Raw genomic sequence first — 26,828 nt, forward strand, 5'->3', positions numbered from 1 at the left:
AGAATGCGGGTGAGCAGATGTTGCACGCACGTGTGTGTGTGTGCGCGCCCGTGCATGCATTGGCAGCAGGGGCAGAAGTAGACAGGACACTTAGGCTTGGACGGAGGGGCGGGCCTTTGTGGAGAGTCCCTCGGTCGCCAGGGTCAGGGCTCTTGGCACAGAGACTGGTCATATAGTATCTCTGCCCTTGGTCAGAAGGTTCTCGGCTGTCTTCTTTAGGTGGAGCCGGGCCCGGGCTCTCCGCCTGGCCCCACCCCTCTTGTCTGTGAAGCACTCTCCCATAAGGAGGAGGAGGACAGGGACAATGGCCCAGCACGCTGTCTCCCTGCACAGACGTGTGTCTGACACCCACACAGGGTCAGCCTGTGCTCCCTTGGCCGGCTTGCATGGCAGGGGCATGGCGGTCTCTCCTCAGACTGCTCATCAGATGCCATCCTGTAAGACTCTCCCCATTGCACAGATAGGAATGGAGGCCGAAGGGCCCACCATCTCAGAACTAGGGAGGATGGGTCCAGGAAGGTCTGCCCCCTACCACCCCCCCAAGTCGAGTCCCCACAGCTGGGTGGAATGGGCATGGTTAGACCCCGCTGCGGACTGAGTGCACTCGATGTGCTCCTCCAAGAAGTGAGCGAGGCGACAGGGCCCTCCAGGGCGGTGTGATGGCCCCTGCAAAGGTGGCACCGGGCACTGCCAGCCCCCCTGTCCTCACTGCTGTGCTTCTTGCCTGGCACACCTCCTTGCTCACCAGGCCCCTCCTGTGGTTCTAAGTAATTCAGCAAGACAACCCATCTGCAGGCAGCCCCCATGACAGGGGACAGTCCCTCGTCTGTGTGGGCTAGCCCTGGCATTCTGGATCAAAGGTGGCTGTGGGGGACCGACCCCTGGCAGAGTGGGCGGGGCTCGGGTGGGCACAGGAGATGATCTGACCTACCCCAAACCAGTGACCGGACCTTGCTGTCCTTTCTTGTTGCAGGCTGCCAACAGCTACCTGAGAGACCAATGGTTCCATTCTCTGCAGTGGAAGGTAAGTCCCGACCCAGCCCTCGTCAGGGCCCTGCTGGCCACCAGCTAGTGTCAGTGTCTGAGCCAGAGGTGGGAGGGCCGAGGACATTTGCTTGGCAGCCGAGGGCCTGTGCTGTGAAGCCCTTCTCTGCCTGGTGGTCGGTGCTTTTCTCCCCATGAGGTGCCAGCAGCTCAGGAGCTCTGCTTCTCGCTGATGTGTGGGAGTAAGGATGGGTTCCAGGGCTAAGGGTGCCAGCAGGCCTCAGGGTGTCAAGATGCCGGGTTGGATGTAACATCTGGAGACTGGGCAGAGTGTCGATGTACTGCGTGGAAAAGCCCAAGCCGAGCATGTGCACATGACCTTCACTTCCTCCATGTTCCCTGATCCCGTGGCTGAATTCCCTGCCTCTGCCTCTGCCGATCCCTGAGGTAGCGGGGAGCCTCCAGGCCCGGGAAGGGAAATGAGCTTTCTCACGACCCTTGTAAGACAAGGGGCCCATCTGCTCACCTGCTGAGGACACCTGTCCTAGCTCTGGCCAGGCAAACCCCAACATGAACCAGGCCCCTGCCATCCACTGTGAACAAGCCATGTTTCAGCCTGGCTGGGCTGACCGGTATGTGTTATGAGCTGCTGACTGTCTTTAAGCAAGCTCCAAGGATGGGCAGCTGGCCCTGTGCCAGGCTTAACACCCGGCGTGGTGCCTGGTGGACGAGGGAGCAATCTGCGTTCCCCTCTGCCCCCTCTCTGGAGGGTTGCACGTTGGGGCATGAGTGGACAGATTGCATTTATCAAGTACCTAGTGGGTACTAGAAATGGCACTTGACCCACCAGGTCCATTTCCATTCTAGCTTCAACTTTGTAAGGCCGATCAAAGTCATTGCTCCCATTGTATGGATGGGAAAGATGAGGCTCAAACAGGAGCCCAAGATCCCCCAGATAGGAAGAGGCCAAGACAGGCTTTAGAAAAGAGATTGCCAAGAGCTGGAGGGTTCTGAGTGTCGACCAAAGGCTCCCCTACCCCCCAGCATGGCAGCTAGAAGGGCAATGGGTCAGGGGCCTGCTCACATCTCTGCTCACGTGGGGAGCACGTCCCTGGGGCCAGGCTTTCTGAGTGCCCAGCCACAGGCAGGATGTGGATCAGGACATGGTGCCAGACCCCCTGGGAGTTAAATGCCTGCACAATCATGGTGGGGGTTGGGGGTGGCCTGAGGGGGCTGGAAGGAGAAAGAGGCCCCTTCACTGCTAGGGGCCTTGAGTCCCAGGTCTCCACCTCCCGTGGTTGCCATGTATGTTTCTGATGTGCATCCTCAGGCTGGCACTTGGCCTCCTTCCCCATGTCGCTCGGGACAGGGTAGAGATGTGGGTGGGTTCACCCTGCGCCCACTGCCGGCGTGTCGGCTCTGACTCCTAGTAGTCATGTAGAACAGACTGGAACGGCCCCGTAGGGCCTCAGCTTTCTCCCATGGAGCACCTGGTAGATTTGAACCGCCAGCCTTGTGCTTAGGAACCCGGCACCTAACCCACAGTACCAGCCAGGCTCCATTGTGCCTGCACTTTTAGATGGGGCTTTCTGTTTCCGTCAAGAGCTACAGTCTTAGAAAGGCACAGGGACCATTCTGCCCTGGCCTATAGAGTCCCTGTGAGTCGGCACTGACTCTGTAGCGGAGAGCTTGATTTGGGTTTCTATGATGGAAAATGCCTCATTTTCAAAGGTGGCCAAGATCAGTCGTTATTTTCTTACGAGTGACTTATAGGAATACCTCCAAGGTAGTACTGGCAAAACGTGGGACAACTACGTGCTTACCAGGGATGGTTGGTGGGCACAGAGTACCGAATCTGAGATATTTCTGACTAGAAAGGTGATCAAAAGGTGACATGCTTGAAACGTACCTGTTCAGATGTCTGGAGTCACACACGTGGGGTTCTCAGGACGGTCTGAGCAGTTAGAGGAGTCGGGAACGTGGAGCCCTGCTGTCATCGTGGGCTACACGTCGGGCTGCTAACCACAAGGTCAGCACCTCAAAACCACTAGCCGCTCCACGGGAGTATGGGTCTCAGAAATCCACGGGGGCAGCTCGGCCCTGTTGGATTGCGGTGAGATGGAACCAACCCCGTGGCAGTGAGTGAAGTTTTCATGCAGAGCTAGATGTGTGTGCTAATAGTGGTGTTGGTTTTGTTTGTAATAATTCCATCTCATCAATTAAAAAGGAATAAATCACAAGCAACCAAGGACGCCCCGGGTGGAGTGTTAAAGAAGTGGCAAGTGCCCTGCGCCCTTTTCCTTCCTACCCGCCCCCCCAGTAATTCAGGTATGCTGCCACCAGGTGGCAGTGGTAGCCCAGTGCCTGTGCCACTCCCGAGGAGCCCCCGAAGCACGGGGGGTTACTGCTCACACCAGGGCACAAGATGTGGCCGCCTCAGAAACCCACCAGAGTCGTGCCACTCTGCCCCAGGGTTGCTGGGGGTCAGGATAGGCTTGAGGGCAGTGGGTCTTGTTTCTTGTCCGCTCAAGTGGCTGGGAGGCCTGGTTCTGCAGCGCCCCTGCCTCTGGTCTGGATGGGTTCTCAGCAGGAGTTCATTTAGTTCAAAGGCAGTTACTTAGCACTGTTGATTGTCCCTTTGCCTATGAGCAAAGCCAAGCCCATGAGCAAGTCTGAATCCTGGTCTTTGGGGCAGTCCTGCCGCCTGTTTGATGGAGCTGTGTCTGACTCAGAGCTCCTGCCCGCTCCACGCTCTTGGAACGAACCCTCTTTCTACATCAACAACCAGCCATCTCGGGTCCTTTCTCTTAAAAATCATCAATGGGAAAGTCTAAGAAACATCAAGCTTCAGGACACTTAAGACCCCACAGACTCCACTGCAAAGATACCCACGCTCCAAGCCCACTGCCGTCCAGGTGATGCCACGCCACAGCGACCTTGTAGGACAGGGCAGAACTTCCCTGGGAGTTTCCGAGACTGTCACTCTTCACCGGAGTAGGAAGCCCCTTCTTTCTCCTGCAGAGTGGCTGGTGGTTTTGAACAGCTGACCTTGCGGGTAGCGAGCAGCCCAGTGAGTAACCACTATGCCACCAGGAATCCTCACTGCAAAGGTGTGCACGCATTCCGTGTGACCGCCATCCCCTTGCCTTCTGCCGGACCGTGTTGGCATGGTTGCAGCGACCGAGCATAGACCATGCCGCCACCTCAGAAGGCAGGCTCTCTGTTTTCACTCTTACCCACCTGTCCTGGCGTCTCTGGGGGCAGGCGATGTCAGCAGAGGTACTGTCACCCCAAGGGGTGGGTGCTGCCTGTGGCCCCCCGGAGCCCAACCCTCCCCCGCAACATGGAGTGCTTTAGTATTTCAGTGCACAGGGCGGGCGTGGGAGCAGCGCTGCGGTAGAATGGACTGCACATCGCTGTGCAGACCGAGACTGGACAGAAATACAGTGCCAGCCGTATTAGCTCATCTGATGGCCTGGCTTGCTCAGCCTGTTAGCCCGGAGTGCGGGCAAGGGCATGCGAGCTCAGAAAGCGCAGTCACCCGTGTCCCAAGGTCACCCAGGAGAAGTGAGGTTTGACCCAGCAGCCTGGCCTCTCCAGGCAGCTCTCTCCCCTTCCTGCCCCTGCCCCGCCCCAGGAGATCACTGGGGGTCTGCCAAAATGGACTCAGGGGTGCCACCCATTCCAGGAAGGAAGGTGGGATGAGGTGCTCTGGGTAGCTCCAGCCTCCTAGGACCCCTGTAAGCAGAGCAGGTTGTTCTGTGGACTCCCAGGGGGCCGGCCCTGTTTGGTTTGAGTAGCTCAACCCCTGAGGCCAATTCCTAAGGGTATAGTGGCATAAACACTTGTACTGAGTTAATGAGGCATCTTTTCTCACTGAGATGCACCTCCTTGCTCTTCCTGACCCTTGGAGGCCAGGCCCTGTGGAGGTAGGTCTGCCTGTGTGTACAGATCACAAAGGGACATGATCCTGCTTGTGCATACAAGGCCGTGAAGGGACAGGCCTGTCTATATCCCAGGCCATGAGAGGATAAGCCTGCCTGAGTGTACAGGGCCATAGGGGACAAAGACCTGTGTGTATATACAAGGTCTTACAGGGACATGGGCATGTTGGTATGTAAGAGGCCGCACAGGTTATAGGCTTGTCTGTATGTACAAGTCCTTGGGGGACTCAGCCTGTCTGCGTGTGCTGGGCTGTGTAAAGCTCCTGAGGGGATTCAGACCTGCTGTGTGAAGGCCTTGTGGGCAGACAACCTAAAAGTGTACTCAGAGTGGTGCGGGGGCAGTTTGTATCTTCAAGGTTGTGGTCAGAGAGCACTGTGATACACTTGGTGTTTTGAATCCCTAATGCATACAATGGGGAGAGGCAGGCCTTTCTGGGTGAACAGCCCCGAGGTGACAGGCCGGGGGGGGGGGCGGGGGGGGAACCCAAGATGTCAAAGTGTGGTCAACCCTTGGGAACCTCCCACCCGGAGCAACACAACCTTTTGTCATCGCAGAAGGGGGGGGCAGGGGGGGTGCTCAGAAGACCCCTGGGTCTGACCAGGGACTGTGGTGCATGGGTGGCACGCAGGAGGGGAACCCTGATGGGAGTGTGGGGAGTGAGCCCCTCCCACACCTGCAGTACGAGTGGCCTAGGCGTGGTGGGAGGTCCTTCGTGATGTGAGCCTCTGAGCCTGCCCCTCACTCCTGTGAGGGCCTCTGTGCCTGCCCCCTCTGGACTCGCATGGCTCAGGGGAGCCTGGGCATGTTTGTCCCATGAGGCATTTCAGGAGAGCTGTCCATTTTTCTCCAAGCCTCACAGGCATCACCAGACAGACCCAGTGATTTAACCTCTGGCCAGACAAGCCCTCGTTTCCCTTGGGTGGGAGCGGGCGCCGCCTCCTGCCTTTGTGCCAGAGCCCCTTGTCAGGACCCCTCGCCTCACGCCCCAGGCCGGCACTGGCACCTCCACCCCCATCATGCTGCTCTGCTCCTAGCCCCAGCTCAGACCTTCAGGCTGCTCGCCCTGCTTGCCTCTGGGCCTCGTCCTCCTGTGTGGCCCCTGGGTGGACCCCCTCCCCCACCTCTCACTGGGGCCTGAGACTCCTGTCTCCTGCCTCCTCCTCCTGTTCACCTGCCTAGCCCCTTCCACACCGCCTCCTTCGCGTCTTAGCCTCCTACCACCCCACCACTGCCTGCTGCCTCCCAGTTTAAAATCTCCTTTTTCACGGGCTGGCAGGCACCGGCATCTGTACAACCTCCCCAGGGCATTGCTCAGCGGAGAACAAGCCCTGGGCTCCTGCAGGTCCTGACCTCCTGGCTGACCGCATTCCTGGTCTTTGCATGGACATTCGACAGCTGTAGCCCGTGTGCGCGCACGGCTAGCTTCTGCACGGCACTCCTTCGGATGCTCCAGCGTGTTCCCACGTCTCCACGGGGCTGCACAGTAGAGCATACGAGTCTGCAGCTGAACTGACCTCGGAGCCTGCGCATTTGTATGGTTCCCAGTTTTCTATTAGGGACAACCCCCCCCCACACACAGAAACCAAACCCACTGCCGCCAAGCCAGCCCTGGTAGGACAGAGCAGAACTGCTCTGTGGGGGCTCTGAACCGCTGGCCCTGCAGTTAGCAGCCCAGCACACCAGCACCAGGGCTCCTGTCCGTCAGCACAGACTTGACTTTGTAGGTACTCCCTTATTCTCACTTTCTACTGTGAGGTGGGTGGGTGAGGGTTCACAGAGCAGGTACGTGTTCCATTCAGCAGCGTACACGCATCTTTTCCCAAGTCATGGATTGCCCTGTCTTATCCCACCCACTCTCGGGGTTTCCTGCTTCCGCTCCTCGCTCATTCCCTGCCCTGCCGGTCTCCTGAACTTTGCCCTTGCCCCCGCCCCGAACTGCTCTTTTAACCTCGTGACTAGTGTTCCAAGGTGTGGGTGGTGTTATTGTGCTGCTGTAGACCTGTCTCTGGTTGGGCTGAAACTGAGCCACCAGGGTGAGCAAACTCCACACCTGAAGAGTAACTGCGGACCCTCGGCTGGGGGCGGGGTGCAGTTTCTGAACCTCATCTTTTTTACAGGACTCGAGCCCTGCTCCACTCACTGCAGGACCTTCTCACGGGTCCCTTTCCGAGCAGTTGGCAGTGGGAACTGGCCACCATCTAGTTCTGGTCTTGGGCATGGACACTAGGGTTCACATGGGCCCCCTATACCAGGAGTTGGCAAACTTTTGGGACTGAAGAGCCATTCCTAATACAAAAATTTAAAAATTATCCCAGAGTCAGAAATAGAGTATTACAAACCAATGGGATCACTGTTCTCTGAATAATATCCTTTAAAAATGTTCAATGTTAGCTCAGGGCCGCATGTACTTGCTGAACGAGCCACATGTGGCTGACTCCTGTACGAGACCGATTGTTCCCGAGTGGCTTCAGTTCCCTCCACTCCACTTTCTTCCCGATGGGGAGGGAGAGGCCCTTCCCTCCCTCTGAGACGCTGCCCCCAAGCACTCACCAGCATAGAAGGTTGTCTTGGTGGCCTTGGCTGTGCCGTGTGGTCTTCCTGTCCCCTGAGGCCCCCAGGTTTCAGGTTCGGGTTTCGTAGCTGCTGCAGACAGGTTCCATCATATCTGTGGATTTGTTAGCAGAAAAGGTAACAAACGACAACATAATCCCAAGTCCACTGCCATCGGCCTGATTCCAACTCCCAGCCACCCTAACTAGGGTTTCCACTGCAGACAGTCTCCATGAGGAGCAGACAGCCTCCTCTTTCTCCTGCAGAGTGCAAGTGGATTCAGACCATTGATTCTGTGGTTAGCAGCATGCTGTGTAACCAGCCAAGCCACCACCGGGGCTCCCCCTCCGGGAGCAGAACTCCTTGCTATCCTGAGTGAACAGGGCCCAGTCTGGAAGGCCCCGAGGAGGCAGGGCTCCAGGAGAAGGGGAAGGTTGCTCGGCCTCTGTGTCTTCCCCCCAGAAAGCCCACAGCAGGCACCAGGAATCACCCACCACACACTCTTCCCCAGAGGCAGAGTTGTTCTCAGAGTGGCCACTGCTTGTCGCCAGCCTGCCCCCACCCCTGACCCGTGTGGGGGTCCAGAGTCAGCCCTGTGGGCAAACCCAGCCCTGTGCCCCCGTGGGGGCTCGCTCCCGGGAGCCCGGCATCGGAGCCTGGCCCTGCTCTCTCTTGGGCTTGCTGGCTGCCCTGTCCCCCGTGCAGGGCATGAGGCTAGAGCAAGAAGCAAGGTGGACAGAGGTGGCCTCTGCCATCTCAGGGCCCAGGGATGCGGCTGCCTCTTCCACATCCAAGAGGCAGGAACTCCAATTAGTTCCTGGCACCAGGTCAGAGTGGACTTTGTGGCCTCATGGGAGGAGATCCAAGGGACACTTGTCTGAGACTGTGACAGGAGAGCCCCCCTCCCTCTCCCCGCACTCCAGCACTCCGGGGGAACCTCCGGAGTGGCCAGAACTGGGAGTCAGAGTCCAGAGCTGCTCAGCACCTCACCTGGTGGGCTGCTTCCCTGATGTGTGTTCCCGCTGCCCCCCCCAGGGGCCACTTGGGGACCCAGGGGCCCAGTCTCCAGCGCCTTCCACCCACAGCCACCTCCCTTCCCCCCGGCCGTCAGGGAGCTGTAACTAATAACACGTGAGCGTCAGGGACTGGAATGAACAAGTGGCAGAGGAGCGGGCAGCCCTGGGGAAACGAGTTGGTGGTGTCAGGACCTTCTCCACAGAAAGGGAGAGAAAAACAATTATTAAGCACCTACTCGTGCCAGGAGCTCTGCGGGGCCTCCCAGGTTCACTGGCTGTCTGGTGGACTCTTCCCAAAGTGTTCTCCCACCCCTCTGGATGCAGCAGCCTAAGCCATAACCACTCAGCCACCAGGGTGTCTTGTCCTAAACGGGCAGTACCTACTTTTTGGTGAATCTGGCCTCACCGTCCTGCTGAGGACACGTCTGGGAGTACACAGTGGGTGATTTTGAGTCCCTGCTGCCAGTTCTGCAAATCCCTGTGCCCGTCTCTATCCCCTCCCTCGGTGAATACCAGCCCCGGAGCAAGGACCTGTAAGAACAGCCCCGTTTTATTAATGGTGGAAAAGACAGAGAGAACAGCAACAAGCCCAAACCCACCCCTCATCCCCCCAGCCTCTTAACTCCGAAATGTATGTAGTGGATTGTTAACTACAAAGTCAGTAGTTCAAAACCACCTGCTGCTCCGGGAGCAAGATGAGGCTGTCTGCTCCCAGAAAGATACAGTCTTGGAAACCCACCGGGGCAGCTCTGCCCTGGAACCAACTCGATGACAGTGAATTTTGGTGTTTTCCAACTGCATGGGGAGGGGCTGGGCATTGGCGGCTTGAAGTCACCAGCAGAGCCACGTGCTTAGTCCGTGACCCCACCAGGCCCCAGGGTTTGATGCAGGGAGCACCAGGAGCATGGAGAGTGTGAATCAGTAAGGTGGCAGCGAGTCTCCCCTCACCGGCTTCCTGTCCCCAAAGGCTGTTGGTGTCAGCAATTCTGTGTGGCGTTTCAGAGTTTTTGTGATTGTCCCTGTGTTTCCTCTTCAGATGCCACCAAGATGCCAGTGTCCCATGCTGTCCCTTGCTCCATTTTGCCCTGTCACTGTGCATTGTGGGGATCTCTCTGCGGCCTTACACACGGGGCTCTGTTTTTTCCATTTCACAATCCTGTAGGTTGAAGGTGGCCGTGACTTTCCACCACTCCATTGAACATGCACCTTTTCCAGACAGGAGAAGGGATCTCCAGAGAGGTAGAAAGGAGAGGTTTGTTGAGCACCCAGCAAGGCTGACATGAGTGCTGGATGCCTGCCTGATTCACCCCAGGAGCCCTGTCAGCAGCCCGGGCATCAGCACGCATGGTTGGGGGAGGGGTGACCTCTTCAATGTCACAGAGCCAGGGGATGGAGGAATGGGGCTTGCAGCAGGCCTCTCCTGCAGCCGCCTCTCAGGACAGCCCTAGAGAAGAGGCAGTTATGGGCTTGCTTTAGGCAAGGACGTGGCACCCAGTGCGGGCAGTGACGAGGCTGATGAGTCATGGAGCCATAAAAGGACTTCTGCGCTCTCTCCTCACATAAGCTCCGTACAGGGCAGCACTTTTCTACCCTTGAAGGCCCCCTTTCTCTCTCTCTAGAGAAGAGGTGTTGTTTGTTTAGACAGCTCTCAGGAAGGTGGTGTTTTGGTGGGATAGGCAGGAGTCTGTGCTAGGCTCTTGGCAGCCCAGCTGGGTGGTGGGCCAAGGGGTCCCATGCTGGGGTGTGAGGTATGTAGAGCACTCCTGTCTGCTTCCAAGGCTCCTCCTGCCCGTTGGCTTGGAGACGAGGCCAAACACAGGCTCGGAAAAGAGCAGTGCCTGTCCCCACAGAGACTCGGGGCCCTCAGCTCCCCTGGAGGCCATCCGAAAATACCCGGTGGGGCAGCCAACCCAACTCTCTGGATGGAAAGGTGTTGGGGAGTGAGGCTAATTGACTGGGAGAAGGTTCCGGAACAGCAGAGGCCTGTCCCCTTGTGGGTGCTCCGCTCCCAGGGTGCCCCCTCTATACTCTTAGAACCTAGAGGCACTGTCAACCCAGCCCCCCATATGCACCGACAGCCCTTTGCGAGGCATGAAGCTGGCCCTTCGGTGACCGCTGGCTTGTCCAGTCAGGATGGGAAAACAGAAGTGGCTGGCCAGATGCTAGGACAGAATCCTTCGGGAAGGTCAGCTGTGGCTGACCTCTGGGCCATAAGGCATGTCCAGGAGGTGCAGGGCCAGTTCAGCCGTGGCCAGACATGGTGGACTCATCTGGGCCCGTTGACTCTCAGGGCCCCTTTTTCAGCATCGACTCCTGTCTCTCATCTAGCACGGCCCCGTCATGTCCCTGGCTCCTTGGCCTCTGTGCACCAAGCAGCTTGGTTCTCAGAGCGTGGTCCCCAGACCAGCAGTGCCCACTGCACCTGGAAACCTACGAGAGGTGCAAACCCTCAGGCCCCATCCCTAGACCCCATCGGGCTGTGTTCTAACACACCTTCCCAGTGACTTGAGAGCCTCCCAAGTTCGAGGACCACACGTAGCCTGAAGGAAAGGAAAAGAGGCACAAACACGTACTGAGCGCCCCTGTTTTCCAACTGTCTCCTGTAGGCCTCGGAGCTCTGCTGGTGTAACCTCCAGGTCAGCAGTTGAAAACCACCAGCCACCCTTTGGGAGAGATGTGAGACTCTGCTCCCGTGAAGAGAGGCAGTCTGGGAAACCCACAAGGCCAGTTCCACCCTGACCTGCAGGGTCACCATGTGTCAGAATTGACTCGAGGGCAGTGGACAGAGGTTTATTTAGGCTTCCGGTGAACTGCGGGGAGGTAGACATGGATATGCTGATTTTGCCATGGGGAGCTCGACTCTCGAAGCTTGAATCACTTTCCCTGTCCCCGAGCCAGAATCAGACTGGGCTGTGGACTCCCTCTGTGTCCGTCGGGCCCTCATAGCTTGCGATGCCTGACTGTCTCTGCAGCTTCCACCAGCCTTCTCTGTCCCTGTGACCCTGGAGGCTCCGCCACAGTTATTGCAAATACAGCAGGGTCACGCAGGGCAGACAGGAGAAGAAAGGCCAGCCAGTGTACTTGTGAAACTAGCCAGCAAAGACCCGATGGTTGACACCCAACCATGATCTGGTCACTATTTTTGACACCCCGTTAGGAGGCATCAGTCACACAAGGGCGGACATCCTGTTTGGTGAAGTTGAGGATCATCGAGAGTGAGAGAGCCTGTGGCAGGAGAGGTGGAGTAGCAGTGTCCACCATAGTGAACTTGAACATGTCGACGCAAGACCAGGTGCCGTGTCACACTGTTGTACACCAGTCACCAGGCATTAGAATAGACTCCCTGGCAGCCATTTCTCCACTCTTCCACCGTTTCATCCACCCATCTGTACATCCACCATGTATCTGTCCATCCATCCATATATCCATTCATGTGTCTAGCCATCTACCTTTCCACTGTGTATCTGTCCATCCACCCACTTACCCATCCATTCATCCTTCCATCCAATTGTCCATCCATCTACCCATCCACCATGTATCTGTTCATCCATCCATTCATCTATCTGTCCATGTGTCTATCATCATCTACCCTTCCATTAAGTATGCATCTACCCCATTTATCCACTCTTTCATTGATCAGTTTGTCCATCCATCCATCCACCTACCTGCCCTGTGTCTATCTCTCTACTCATTTATCCATCTGTTTACTCATTTACCCATTCATTCCATCTGTCTACTTGTCCACCCCCCTAACTACCTATTTATCAATTCATTCCCCACTCATGGTTGTAGATTTCCCTGCCAGGGTCCCTTTTTCTGGCCAGGAATATGGGACTCTGCACAGATGAGGGTACACTACTGGACCCTTCCTGGACTTCCCCAGGACCCATGGGAAGCTGTCCAAGGAGGACCCCCTTCCCCCGAGGAAGAAAAGCCTCGCTCATCCAGCCTCCTTCTAAAGCCTTCCTCTCTGTGACCACCGCTTCCGTCCAGCCAGGGTGCTCTCCATGGAAGGACTTGGCCGCTGTCAGGGATGAAAGCTCCCAGCACAGACAGCAGGCCAGGCGCCCTTTGAAGTGCTGCATGCCTGAGATAAAGTTCTTAGTTAAATAAACAGCGGAGTCTGCTGGATGCTACCGCTTGAGGCCCAGTGCAGAAGCCGTTATTTGGAGTGGGGATAAGGGAGCGCTCCTCCCTTATCAGGCCTTGAGGGAACAGAGCCTGCCCTGCCCCTGGCTCGGGCAGGGGGACCTCTGTGGGGCTCCTGCTCCTGCACAGCTGTACCGAGGAAGAGCACCTTTGGGCACTGCATTTGCAGTCTGAATTGTGTTTGGTGTGCGGTTCCAAATCGGACGCACGTGCTCAGGAAAACTCCTCTTTGTAAGAGTGCTGATCTATCCGGGATGGTCCCGCTGCAGTCCTGGTGACCCAGTTCAGGATGTGCTGCCAGTCCTGTGTTGTCATGGGGACAGCCGGAGACCGCTCACACCTTGTTGGAAAAAGTGAGGTCTCGTCCCTGCCTGGAATGTGGGAACCAAGTGACATTTATCATGAAGGCGAGACTGGACAGCAGACGGGGCGGGGGGTGGGCTGAGCTGTGTTCTCTGGGATTGGGAGGGGGTGGTGGAGTGGGCGGGCTCCCTGGCCCCTGAGTAGTGTTTCCCATTCATTTGCCCAGTGAATGTCCTGTGAGACAGATATGTACAGCAGTGGCTTACAGAGACACCCAGAAGGGGGAAATCTGTACCCGCCCCTTCGCAGCAAGTTCAGTCATACACTTTTGAGAGAGAAAAGCCATCTACACAGACCCGGGCTTCACGGGTGCCACAGTGAGACCCCAAGAAACCCCTCCAAGTCTTAGCATGCAGCGAAACGTAATGGTAGAGAGAGCCGCGCTGAGTGCCACACTCCCTCGACGGGCCCACTGACAGGCCCGCCTCTTATTGTGGGTACATGACTTCCAAGGGACGGGGTCGTGCCCATTGGTGCGACAGCAGTTGCGTGGCTGTGACAGAGACCAAACGGCCTGCCAAGCCTGCCCTGTTGACCAGCTGGCTGGCCTGTGTACAGTCCTCTAACCTCTACTTTATAATGCGGAGTCAGAGTGGATTCTGGTGCTACAAGAAGAATACAGGTATGTTGTGGGCTGAACTTAGGAACAGTTGTACATTGGTGCATGTGTGCGTGCGTGCGTGCGGGCACGTGCTCGCTAATGCATGAGCATGCGCCCATATACTGGTCTGAGGGTGGGCGTGTACATACAAGTGTGCATACAGAAGAGAATCCGAGCGATGACTGTCACCGCATTTCAAACAGAACATCCTGGGCTTGGGCTTCTCGCTGCTAACGCCACGCTCCGTGACCCTGTTATCACTGTGGCAGAGACTCTGGATGTGACTGTTGTTGGGTGCCATTGAGTCAGCCCTGACCCACCGTGACCCTGTGCACAACAGGACGAAACCCTGCCCGGCCTGGGCCCATTCTCACCATGGTTCCTGTGCCGGAGCCCACGTTGTTGCCGCGGTGCCAGCCCATCTCGTCGAGGGCCTTCCTCGCCCTTCTCTAGGGACTGGTATTTCTGACATTGGTCTACAGGAAAGTACAAAGCAACCCAAGGGTCCAAGAGGGCGCCCCTGTCTCTAAGCACGCAGACTCTGGCCGCTTGAAGAACTTTGCAGGACTAGCTGCTCTGTGACCTCAACGTTGGAGTCCTGCAGAATCTTTGCCCCCCCTGCACCCCAACCCCCCAGCCCTTTTCTCTCTCTTTTGTAATGAAATGGACAGTGCAGGGCTTGGCTGCCTGGGAAACTTGACAAATAGAGCTTAGACTTCCCCCTGGTTCTGTCCTGTGACAGCTGTTACTGGGCTGACCTGTGTCCTTCCTGGATCCCCTAACCCGCTCCCACTCCTACGTAGTGTAGCCGTGCATAGTCACAACCATCGCACGATCCTTTTCAGAGCAGGTGGTCGTGGTAGCTGGGTACCTTCTAGTGCTGCTGGTCCCAGTGTTTGTAGACCGGTGCCTAGGTGGTCCTTTAGGCCATCGGGCTAACCCAGTGGTTGGATTTTTCTATTTTTAAAAAATGTCTTCCTCCTTCTTTCCTCTGAACGGGGAGAAAATGGTTGCATATTAGATGGCTGCTCATGAGCTTTTAAGACCCCAGTCACTTCTCCCCAAAGTGGGGATGTAGAGCATTGTTTTTGTGAATCATGTAATGCCAATTGAACTTGGTGTCCCCCAAGACGGTGGTACCAATCCCACAGGCCCAGCCACTCATTCCTGCAACGTTGTTTGTAAACTAATCACCTTTGAGGTTTAAGAGAGAGAGAGAGAAGGAGAGATTAGGCACTGAGGAGGGAAACAAAAAAATCCACTCTCTTTATGACTCATAGTGACCCAAACACAATGTGGAGGTCACCCAGAAAGCAATTCAGAGGGAGCTCAGGTAGACAGGCCCTGTGTCATCCCCACCCCCAAGCACAGCAGGGAGAAATGGGCGTTTCTGCAAGCTGCCCATCGAGGTAGCTCTGTCCTGATGTCAGGAGCCTTCAGTCGGTGCCCACCCACAGCGATCTCATGCATAGCAGACGGAACACTGCCAGGTCCCGCGCCAGCCTCACAGTGGTCCCTGTGCGTGCTCCCATGGCTGCAGCCCCTGTGTCCGTCAGTCTCGTTGAGGGCCGTCCTCCTTTCCGAGGCTGATGACCTTCTGTGTCAATCCCACGTCAGTGAGATGAATGAAGTCTCGCCATCCTCTCCTCTACGCAGCACTGTGGCCGTACTTCTTTCAAGACAGGGGGCCTGTCTGTTCTGTCCCCACAGAGAAACTAAGACAGGGTTTCTCAATGCAGGTCACGTCCAGTCTGACCACGGGGACACTGTGCATGGGAGCTGTGGCTCCCTGGGGTCACCAGGCCTCTTTTCTGAGGTCCCTCTGGATGGATCCCACCACCCACCGTGAACAGCTTGGACCACCCAGGGGCATGGACTGATTTTGGGACCACCCTACCCCCTGATCTGTTTTTTTTTTTTTTTTCTAAAATGAAAATGACTTATGGTGGGTCACCTACTGAACCTCATAAACCAGACGACCCACCACTGCCATCCAGCTGGTTTTAACTCACAGTGACCCCACGGGGTAGACCAGCACTGCCCCAGGGGGTTTCTAAGGCTGTACATCTTTACTGCCACCTCTTTGCCCTGCAAAGCAGTGGGTGGGGTCTCGTTGGTCCCCACCCCCCTTCTGGTTCGCAGCCAAGCACTTAAAGCCACACACCACCAGGACTCCCCCTGCACATGGTAGCTGAGCTCAGAGCCACCGCAGTTGCTGAAAAACCCCATTTAATTGCCCCAGCAGTGCCCGCAATCCTCAGGGTGCCCTTGGGGGTGTCATTTTTCCGACGCCTGGCAGCATCTGAGCCGTAGAATTAGAAACCCCAGTGCACCCTACCTGCCCTGCTTGCTGTCTAAGACCCCGGAGCTGACTGGCTGGAACTAGGAGTGCAGAGCAGGGAAGGTGTGTCTGTGCACCCCCCGCAGTCCCCACCCAGGGCTGGCTAGCACCTGTGCCATCCACCCTAGGTCCGCTAGGGGACTCGGAAAGCCTGGAGGCTCCCTGTGGGCTGTTCCCAGCCCAGTCGGCCCCAAGTCATAGGAGGGGCGGCCGGGGCCAGGAGCTCAAAGCTCTTGGAACTTATTACCTCCAATTCTGGCACTGCCAGGCCTCACCAAGTGCCCTCTCTGAAGCTTGGGGAGGGTCAGGAAGCTCCTTGCCTCTTCCAGCCTCCTGGCCGGGCTCCTTCACCTCTCCAGCCTCTGCCTCCCCCTTCCCATGCCCCGCTCCTGTGTCTTCAGCTCCCTCAGGAAGACATTTGGCATTGGATGGAGGGCCTAGCCAGGTCCCCCAGAAGGGCCCACACAGGAAAGCCACCCTTGTCTGGTGTGCATACATCTTTGAGGGGGCCACAGGGAAACAGGTATCAGTGTCTTCTTCTCCTGGTAACCACGTCTCCACCCAAAGTCTTTCCCCTCTAGCCTGTCCGAGGGAGGGAAAAAAAGAGGTGTAAGGTATGTGTGTTTGTGTGTTTTTGTGTATGCGTATCCATCTGTCCGTGTGTCCCCCAAGGTCTTGGCATTCACCCTGACTTCTTGACCTGGGCTCCTTGCTGACCAAGGGGCCACACTTGACCCTCTGACTGAGTGTGGAGATTCCATCCTTGGTGCCTGAGAAGGTTTGCAGACCACCAGCTCCTGCACAGCATGCCGGTGGCCCCCTGGCCAGGGGTGATATGGCCACTACAAAGCAGAGGACACCCCAGCGATGAGCTCCCCCCAATGACGGGCTCCACACGCGCTTCAGGAATCAGGGAACTGTGGCTTGTTTTTTGTCTTTATCTAAAAATTGGAGCAAACGAGGCCAGACCAGGGGTGGGGACGTGGGACGAGGGGCCAGCCCAGTCGGAGGGAAACCAGAGTATTTTGCAGGGCAGAGGGATAGTAAGGGTATGTTTGCTCAGAGACTGACGTTCCTGAGTCAGCTGCTCTTCAGGAGAGAAGTCCTGTTGGTCTGCTCTGTAGATAACAGCCCCGGACACGCTCTGGGCCATCCTCTGCTGACATTCGGGACGTGGGAGGTCACTATGAGCTGTTCCCTGCTCAGTGACACCCCAGGGCTTGCTGGCTCGAGTCAAGGGCTAGGGCAGAGTTCAGGGCTCTGAGAGCAGCTTCAAGTTGGGCTGACACCCACTTCTTTCTGAGTGTGTGTGGGGGGTCTGTATCTGACGTAGTGTCGAGTAGTGGTTAAGCATTGGACTGCTAGCCTCAAGGTCAGCACGTCGAAGCCATCAGCACCCCTGAAGGAGAAAGATGAGGTTTTCTACTCCTGTAAGAGGCACTGCTTGGAAACCCACAGGGACAGTTCTCCCCTGTCCTGTAGGGTCCCTGTGAGTCAGAACTAAGTCAGTTGGAGTTTGGTGTCTCCCTTGTTCTAGCATGCAGGGGAGGGGCAGTTCTTTGTAGTCAGATGTTTTCCTGAGCATACAGGGTGGGGGGATGTTTAACCCTTGATGTTTTAGATTACCCCTGCCCTCCCCCCCAATGTCACCAAGCCTGACACCCACTGGGTACCAAGGATCTTAGGCCAGCCCTGTGGCTGATGTTCCTGTGGGAATTCTCAGGAAGGTCCCCCTGCTGCTGCTGGGGCCCCTAGGTGGCTTCTTCTGACATCACTGATGATGCGGGTGCCCAGGTGTTCACGCCAGGGGCTTATGCAATCAGTAGGCTAATGGGCTGGGAGGGGGTGTGAAGGGGAGAGTGAACTCAAGCATCTTGGTACCCCCCTTGGGAACAAGGAGGAAGCTGGATTGTCAGGTCCCTGCTCCCTGGGGAAAGGAAGCCCAGGAAATTCCACCCCAGGCTGGGCACCTACGGTGCTGACTCCCTGACAGTCCCAGCCCTGAGGGAGCTCGGTTTCCCTGTTTGTAAAGGAAGCACGTCAGAGGGCAGTGGAGGGCCCGCATGGACCATGGCTCTGAGGAGCCAGGCTTCTTGGCCACTGCCCACCTTGCTCCCCAGCTGGGCCTATGCCTGCCTGCTGCACGCGGGCACTCCAGACTAGGGAGTAGGAACCACACGTGTGGATCCCCCACCATTCTGGAGGCCCGAAGTCCAGACCCCAGCATCCTCAGGGCCCTCCTCCCTTCTCAGGCTCACTGTGGGGAGGGCCTCTGTGGTGGCCCCTCCCACTTCACCTGACTGCCTTTCTCACTGCATGCACGGTCCTTTCTTCTGGGGATGCCTGGCCTTGCCTGAACTAACCAGACCTGCAGACAAGTCACAGGTCTGTCTTGTGGGACACAGCTCAACCCATAGCACTGCTGGGGAAACTGTGGTCAGAATGTCCCTCTCTCGGGGGCCCTTCTCTGTGAGGTGGGCGCAGGACACAACTGCCCTGCTTGTGAGATTGCAGACCCTCCTGCTTGGAGGGTCCAGGGAGAGCAGCCGCTCCTGATGGCGCTGTGGAAATGGCGGACCTGGGCCCATTCGCCTGCTGAGTCATGGTTTCCCATGTTCCCCCCAAGTGCCTCCTGGGAGGTGACAATGAGGAGTGTGAAAGTGGGGGGCCCCGGGCCTTTCTCAGAGCAGGGTCCCACACCCCAAGAAGCCTAGAGCCCGGTGGGCTTTAAGTGCCATTTGAGGGCTTCAGTTCATTTACTTGGGTGCGTCAGACTTAGTACCCAGCCCACCACGCACTGACACCCAGCCAGTTCATCTTTTCGTCAGCCACACGCATGGTTACCCCGGCAACTGATGAGCAGGACGCCATGCCCTCACCCTCACCGTTTCCTTGGAAGCAATGATGATTCTCGAGGCTGTCTCCAATGGCAGCTTGGGGAGTGTGTGGCCAGCCTCTCCCCCACGAGAACAAATTGCCCATCTTCCCAGGAGCCAGCATGGCAGGAAGCTGTCAGCTGACACCCAGTGGCAGCCAGCCTGGCTCCCCCTAGGGCCATGAAAGGACATGTGTGTGTCACAGGAAGGGCCGCAGCCACTCAGGCTGGTGAAGCACTCAGGTTGGCTGCCTCCCCCTGCCCGAGCTAGGCCAGGCCCCCGATCCCCAAAAACCCTGCCCAGCAGTGGTTATGAGGAGCGAAGGTTATGTTCTGGGGAGTGCTCAGCCTAGGCCTGGCCTACAGAACAGCGATTCTAGTCTTGTGTCACCACCACACCCATTGTGCAGTGTGACGGTCCCGGCACCCAGCAAGCACTCAATGCGCAGGAGCCATTATTCCTGTCACTAGGAGCTGGCCAGAGGGGTCGGTGTCCCCAGGTAAATGGGGAAGCTGGGGATGTAACAGATAAGCCCACTCCCTGCCACTGAAGCCATGCCAGCTCCGAGCGGCCCCACAGGATAGAACACAATGGCCCTGCTCTGTTCCCTGGACAGAAGCAGGCAGCCTCCTCTTTCTCCCGCAGAGCAGCTGGTGGGTTTGAACTGCCGACCGTTCAGTTAGTAGCTGCACACTGTAGCTGCACACGCCAGGGCAATGATGCCCCTAAGCTGCCCTGGGAAAATGGCCCCTGGCAGATAATCACTGGCGTGTTCTTCTGCCAACTGGCAGCCTGGCTGAATTGAAGCCCCTCGGTGGCTGATGGCCGCCATCAAGTTAACTCCTGCCCTGGCGATGGTGTGTTGCAGAGTAGCTCTGAGTCCATCAACCCACACAGACAGGTCACCAGCCCTTCCTTCTGCGGGGCCACTGGGTCATTAGGAGTTTTGGACCTTCAGATTAGCAGCTGCCTACAGATCTCTGTGCGCGCACACAGACACACACACACACACACACACACACACACACGGTTCCCAGAGGGCCTGTGGTGGTGGTGGTGATGGCATGCCATTGTGTCTGTTACATCAAACCCCCTATCACCCTGTGGTGGAACAGATAATGGTCCAAGATGGGGTCAGGAGGCATGTGTTTGCAGAAGGCAAACCGAACCCCAGAATGGAGATCAGGAGGGTGCACACTCACCCACTGTGACAGAGGGGACCGATGTCATTGAACAGCATGTGTAGACGTGATTGGGAACAGGAGTCTTGGGGGCAGTGTTTGGCCTGAGGTCCCAATGGGAGTTGACCAGAGAGGCTAAGAGGTTTTGATCTGGTTGGAGGACCCCGTCTAGCAAACAGGGAAGTGAACTAACCAATCAGCCCTCCTGCATGTGCCAGGTATGTCAAGAAGACCGCTGTAGTCCTCGGAAGAAGCCTGAGAGGCACAGGCATGGGGAGGGGGTGCTCCAGGCAGGTCAGGTTCTCATGGGCAAGGACCCCATCACTCCGGGGGCTGAACACAGGGGCACACACAGGCTGGCCCTCAACCTGGACTCACAGACAGGGAGAAAGAGATGGACCTGTTCCCAGCACTGCCCACTGGCACAGTCTGCAGTGGTTGTGGAGAGTCAGAACCAAGGCAAATGAATTTGGGGAATAAGCCCCCTACAAGGGGAGAGAGGCTGTTCCTCCAGGGGCAGGGGAGTCTGCCCCCAAGGGGTGTGCTCTCTGACCACGGATGAGTGAGCATCCCAAGAGTCATGCTTTCTTTCATAGGAATGAGGAACTGAGGCTAGAAGGGCCTGGTCTAGGGACATGGATGGGAAGGATGACACAAGGGCATAGTCCGTCCTTGGCTTTGCCCTGAGCCCAGCCTTGCTGAGGAGTCCTTGGGGAGGGGCCGGATGCTGGTTGAGGCTGAGTCAAAGTTGAGGGGTGTGGGGGACAGAGAAGCTTCGCTAAAGCAATTTGCCCCAACTGGTCAGTGAGGGCAGCGGTTCAGCAGTGGATGGTTTATGCAGCAAAGAGTGGCTGGGGGTCTGTGTGTGGCTCTTGCTGTGGGAACCACGGGGGTCCCCTGTCTTAGCTTCACGATGTGGGAAAGGGTGGTTCTTTGCAGTAACCCCCTTTCCAGAACCCCAAAGTAAGAAGGGTAGATGCCACACTTTGTCCCTAGTTTCCAGGATCATAGGGTCTAGGGGACTCCAGGCTGGCCCATGACAGTCTCCCCCACCTGTGGTACTGAACACGGTGGCCATTCTCCACCTGTGGCTCTGCAGCCTGGAACCTCAGCTGGTATAACCCAGGCTCAGGCTCTCTAGGTGCTCGTTTGTACTTAGTGACTGCGTGTAAATCGTTACCTGTGCCTGTTGGCTCCCGTGTGGTGGGGCGGGGGCAGCGTTAGGACCTCCCTGGGAAGGGTGTGAGAAGCCAGCCTCGGCTCCTCCCTCCCTCCTCCTCCGTCTCCAGTCCTTCAGCCCTTGCTCCACGCCTCCAGCCTGCCGCCAAGCAGCTTCTGCTTAGAAGACAGGTCTGAGGGAGCATGCGTGCTTGAGTGCGTGTGTGAGCCTCGGAGGAGGCTGCGGCAAGCGTCGTCTCTGCAGGCGTTCTCCATCACGTTCCGGGGCACGCCTTCCTGGCAAGGGGTGCACCCTGGTGACAGCTGTCACACTCAGAGGAGCGGGTGACTCCACTTTCCCAGGCCTGAGAGCCCGGAGTCTGTGGCTGCCTCTGCTGAGGGAGCAGTTGCCAGAGCGATGGCGGGTGTTGCCCAGGTAACGTCCCTTCCCTGACACGCAGAGAGGAGGGCGAGGACGGCCATGAAGTGACTGGCCCTCCCACACGGGCAGCAGGCACCTGTTGCTGCAGCTCTGAGTGCTGGCAGCGGGTGGGGCTGAGTCACAGATGCTGGGAGCCCTCCCTGTCCTGGACCGCTCACCCCCAGGAGTTGGTAGGTGATACTATTCAGAGCTGCTGTTTAGCCAGGAATGGGATGACTGACTATATAGATGGGGTCTCAGTGAAGAGTCCTTGGCTGGTAGTTACTCCTTCCGATCTCACTTTGCAGGCGAGGAAAGTCATAAGCTGCGACCTGGGGGTGGGTGGTGGTCCGTCTGCCGTGCTCCCTCTATCGTGCTGAACATAGTGCTGGCGTGGACTTGCACTTGGATCTCAGTCAGCTTCATTGTACAGATAAGCGGTTAGCAGATGGATGGGCGAGTAGGTGGTTAGATAGCTAGACAAATAAACCAACAGGTGGGTGGATGGATGGATGGGTGATAGAAGATGGAGTAATGGATGGATGGATGGGCGGATGGATGGATGGATGAGTGGGTGAATGGATGGACAGATGGAGGTGAATGGATAAGTAGAGAGATGGCTAGACTAATAGAGGAATGAAGTAGGATTTGGATTTGAAAGGAACCGTGTTGATTGCAAAACCTGTGCACCCAGCCTTGCACACCACACTGCCTTTGATGGCAGACTGAGCCTCCCCAGGGTTGTTTTAAAGTTACTTAGTTGGGGTATAAGCCCAACGCCATAAAAGTTGCCCATATTAAGTATACAGTTAAGTTGTTTTAATAAATTTTACAAATCTGTGCAAACCTCACCACAACCTAGTTTCAAAAGGGCTCGACCCCCACAAGGCTTCCTGTCCATCCCTGTCTTCCTCTTAGATCTGTGTCACAGGTGGGCTTTCGTACCTGGCTTCTTGTCTCAGCAAATGTGTGTGAGGCTCCTCCTTGCACATGAGAGGCGCTCTCCCATCGGACGGGTGTAGCCCTCCTGTGTTTTCAAGCGCGCCCATCAGTCAGCGGACATGTGCGCGGGTTGGTCCTTGCGAGGGGCTATGAGGAGCAAGGTGTCTGTGGCCCCTTACCTGTCTGTGTCTGTGTGACATTGAATGCACCTGTTGCTCTTGCGTTGGTTCCAAGGACAGTGGTGTCTCACTCTTGCAGCAAGCGCCCACATGTTCTCCACAGTGGCTGTCCCCCTCACAGGGCGCAGGCCCGGCCGCAGCGCTCAGTCCCCGCTGTCCTTATCATGTGTTGTGCGGTCCCATCTTCCTGATGGCTGCAATGCTGAACCTCCTGGGCTGGGATTTGAACTTTCAAACCAGCCCCCAGGTTGGCAGACCTTTCCTGTAAAGGGCCAGGTCTCAAATATCAGGCTGCACGGGGCTCCTTCAATTCCCCATACCTCATCTTTTGTTGTGTGTTCTCACCACCTCATGAAAAGTGGGATCCCAGCTTGGCTCCAAACGCGAAAGCAGCCCTGGGCGGATCTGACCCGTGTTCTGTAACTTACCCCCCTTTCTCCCAATCACCCCAGTCAGACTGGCCCATCTACGGGGCCCCTGTCTGATCCACTCATGGCTGGGATTCGATGGGAAAGCATCTCACAGAGCCTGGAGTCAGGATTCTGGAGGCATCCTTGTTCCCGCCCCCCCATGATTCATCACCTCATGAGCTCATGGGGAGCTCCTGGGAGGACACGCTAACATGTGGAAAGAGGGGTGACAGGGACACTGTTGCTCCTAGAAGGGGTGCCTTCCTCTCCCCTGCACTGCCCTCTTCCCAGGCTCATTGCCTCCTCTGGGAACCAGGGGCCTGCCCACACCCTGTCATCCCCGCAGAGCAGCCCCAGCGCCCCTGCTGCCTCCCAGCCCCTCCCCCCCAGTCCTCCCCATACCCTCACCCTGGGCCTTCCTGACTCCCTCCGCACAGGGCAGCCTGGGGTAGCCGGTCTTCTCTCCCTCCCCACCTCTGTCCCGGCTTTGGGCAGCTCTCTGCCCTTCAGGCCTCATGTTCTTGTGTGAGAATCGAGGCCACCACAGACCCGTGGGGGACACTGCAGGACCCGCTTCTGCACCCAGGGCGAGTTCCTCTGGTGGGGAGGGTATGGGCAGGCCAGATTTAGGGGCCAGTAGAGGCGTAGCGGTTACACATTGGACTACTAGCCTCAAGGTGAGCGGTTTGAAACTACTGACCGCTCCTCAGGGGTGTGGGGGGCTTTTTGCTCCTGTAGAGTCGGTCTCTGAGACCCACAGGGGGTGGTTCCACCCTGTCCTATCCTGTCACTGTGAGTCCAAGCTGCCTTAATGGCAGTAGTTTGAGTTTTGTCTGTGGCCCTGCCACAGTGACTGGCAGGCCGTGGCAGGTAAGCGCCCAGCTCCTGTGCCTCTGGGGAAGGTCTGCCTGTCCCTGGGAGTTCCCAGCAGACTTAAACCCAGCTGCCCTCTGCCCACTTCTCTCCCTCGCCTCTCCAGCAGTCAACCATTTTCTCCTGACTCCGTGTCTTTGGGTCACTTTCTGGGCAGAAGGTGGCCTGGGATTCGTCCCCCTCTCAGAGGGCCTGAGGCTTGTGCACCTGTGGGGGCTAAGCACAGTGCCTGGCACGTGGCACATGCTCATTATGCTCAGCTTGGTTCTGGCTGTCTGGAGACGGTCTCCCATGCAAGCCACGTAAGCAAGGACCTGGGCACAGGACACAATGTGCTCACAAGCTCCCTGTCCCCCCACCCCACCCCACCCCCCAAAAAAGCACCTGCTAGTTTGCAAACGTTGAAAGAGCCAGGGGGCGGAGTGATGCTCCTGAGATACCTGGTGGAGGGGCCCTAGAGGTCCCCCTGCATACACCTTCCTGCTCAAGCTCCGTGGTTTGGGCACAGCTGCTGGTGCTGTCGGCGGTGTGCACCAGCCTCGCCTTAGTAAGGGAGACACTGTTCTTGCCACAGCACAGTGTCCGCAGCCCATCAGGAGACAGGGCTCCCGCCTATAATCCACGGGGCGGGGGTGGGGGGTGTCTCTGTGGTTTTCTTGGGAGCTTAGTGTAGGGTCGACTGTAGTGTCGGTTGTGGTTTTTAAAAAAACAAGCTGTTCTCGGGATGGACTAAACCTCCATCCCGTGGGATCCTAGAAGCATCCCTTTGTGGGGAGGGGGGAGGAGGGCAGGACTGGCTCCCGGACATGAGCTGTCCGCGGATGGGGCTGTTGGGGTGGGAGTGCGTCCATCCGCTTACAGCGTTGCCAAGCAGGTTGGCCTCCAGCCAGTGGCTGCCAGGAAGGAGGCTGGGTATGCTTCCCGGGGACCTCGGCAGGCTGGGTGCGTGGTGTTGTTAAAGACATGGGGGCTCGGTTCAACAACCACTCCCTCCCCCCCCCCCCCAATCTCCCTCGTCCCCACCAGCACTGCTGCGTTCACCTTTCTCCAAACCTCTACCTGAACGGGCCAACCTCTGTGTGCCCTCCAGTCCCCAGGGGTTAGAGAACGCTGGACAAGAACTTGTCTCTGCTCTTGCTGCCACCCTGGCCCCCCAGCTGAAGAAAAGTGTGGGGTCTTTGCGTAAACAGCTCAGCTCGGGGACAGCTATTCCCTCTATCCTATGCCCCGCTGAGCAGCTTGTGCCCTTCTTGGTGTGGAGCTGGTGAGCGGGCAGGGAGCAGTGAGGCCAGTAGGGTGGGTGGGGTGGGAGGATGGGGGCGGGGCAGAGGGAGAGGAGCAAGCTACTGTCAGCACTTGGCATACGAAAGATCCCGGATGATGGGGATGCACATGGAAAGCCCCGTCGGTCGGTATGGGGGGGCATGCCCCCAGGTTGTGGGCTGCGGAACGGAAATGGGGTGTTCAGCATTCCTCCAGGGATTGGAGTAAAGTGGCCCCTAAATGGTTTTATTCAGAGAGACCCTGTGGGGTCAGAATTTCTCGTCCATTAGTTTCAGCTGCTCTCTTTGGACTGTTTTATTTTTGTTGTTGTTTTGTTTTAATGTAATACCATCCAGAATAGACCACAGGCCCCCCTCCCCCAGTTTACCTGGGGAACACGCAGAAAAAAAGCAACCTGGTATTTGGGGGCCCCATTTATAGATGAGGAAACCAAAGCACAGGAGGTGGGACCCCACAGTCTGCTCTGGCACCAGCACCTCGCGTCAGTGTGGACTCATGACTGCCGGCGGCCATCCCGTCATGGTAGGCGGCTTTGTATCCAATAGATGCTGCCCAGGGTGTCTCCGTCTTTGTGGTCCCTGGTCAGCTTCAGCCCGTGGTCACAGCCCCTGTGCGCTTCTAGTACCTGCCAGTCTCTGGGGCTTGTTTTCCAGTACTGTCACGGACTGTGATCAAGGGGCTTTGGGAGGATCACCTGGCCTTTCTTCCTAGTGTCTCTGTCTCGAAGCTACCAGGATGTTTGTCCATGACGGGGGACCCTGCTGGGCTCTGAAACCTCAGTGGGTCCCTCCTTCTCAGCACTGAGTCCCAAGAGCACTTTGTAACTCTCGACTCTGGAACTAAGTGATCAGGGAGACCCTGAAGGCCAGCGGGGGAGCGCTCTTCCCCCACCCCGCCTTTCCTCATTCAAACTTGGCTTTGAGATTGTGACATGTCATCCCAGCTGGCCGCTAGTGCATTGACACTAAATTTAGGCCCTCCCCAAGGAGCAGAGCATGTATGCAGTTGAGGGAGGCTCCCAGGCCTGGACGCGCTGGGCGAGTGGGGGCGGGGGCGTGTGGCTGGGACCTCCGCTGCCTTCTGAGGGCCTCTGTTTCCATGATGTCAGAGAGAGAGAGGCGGGACCAAGGCCGCCTCAGAGCCAGGCAGCACCCCTGCCCCAACCTCCCTCTAACCTTGGACACGACCGCGGGCGGGCGGGTGAGCACTGAGCACAGGTGAGACACCTTCCCGGTCTGGCCAGGTGGATGCTTAGGGCCGAGCTGCCTTTCTGAGGGGCTTAGGCCCCTCCTAGACATGTCCTGCCGTGTCACATGTCTTACTTAGCAAGACCCCTGCTCTTTGGGATAGTGGGGGTGGGGGGGAACCTCTGAGGATCAGGATGAACAGAAACGCACCTTCAAGGACCCCCATGCGCGCATCCACTGAGTGCTTATGGAGAGAAATCCCCTTGTTCCTTTTTCATGTCATCGGGAACGTGGGAAAGAAACCCAGTGCTGCCAGGCGCTGGGACTCTGGGGAAGTCTCCCTTCTTGCCGGGCCTCTCCCTGATGGC

At 57.3% G+C, this 26,828-nt stretch overlaps 1 protein-coding gene across 1 annotated transcript in view; it reads left to right on the forward strand.

Moving 5' to 3' along the window:
- CMIP (c-Maf inducing protein) overlaps positions 1-26,828 on the forward strand; it is a 169,477-nt gene that overhangs the window by 112,846 nt on the left and 29,803 nt on the right. The window contains exon 3 of the mRNA XM_075538073.1: positions 974-1,024. Within this exon, the coding sequence (XP_075394188.1) occupies positions 974-1,024 (51 nt within the window). The remainder of the gene's footprint in view (positions 1-973; positions 1,025-26,828) is intronic.

Source organism: Tenrec ecaudatus, chromosome 18, assembly GCF_050624435.1.
Source record: "Tenrec ecaudatus isolate mTenEca1 chromosome 18, mTenEca1.hap1, whole genome shotgun sequence".
NCBI lineage: Eukaryota > Metazoa > Chordata > Mammalia > Afrosoricida > Tenrecidae > Tenrec > Tenrec ecaudatus.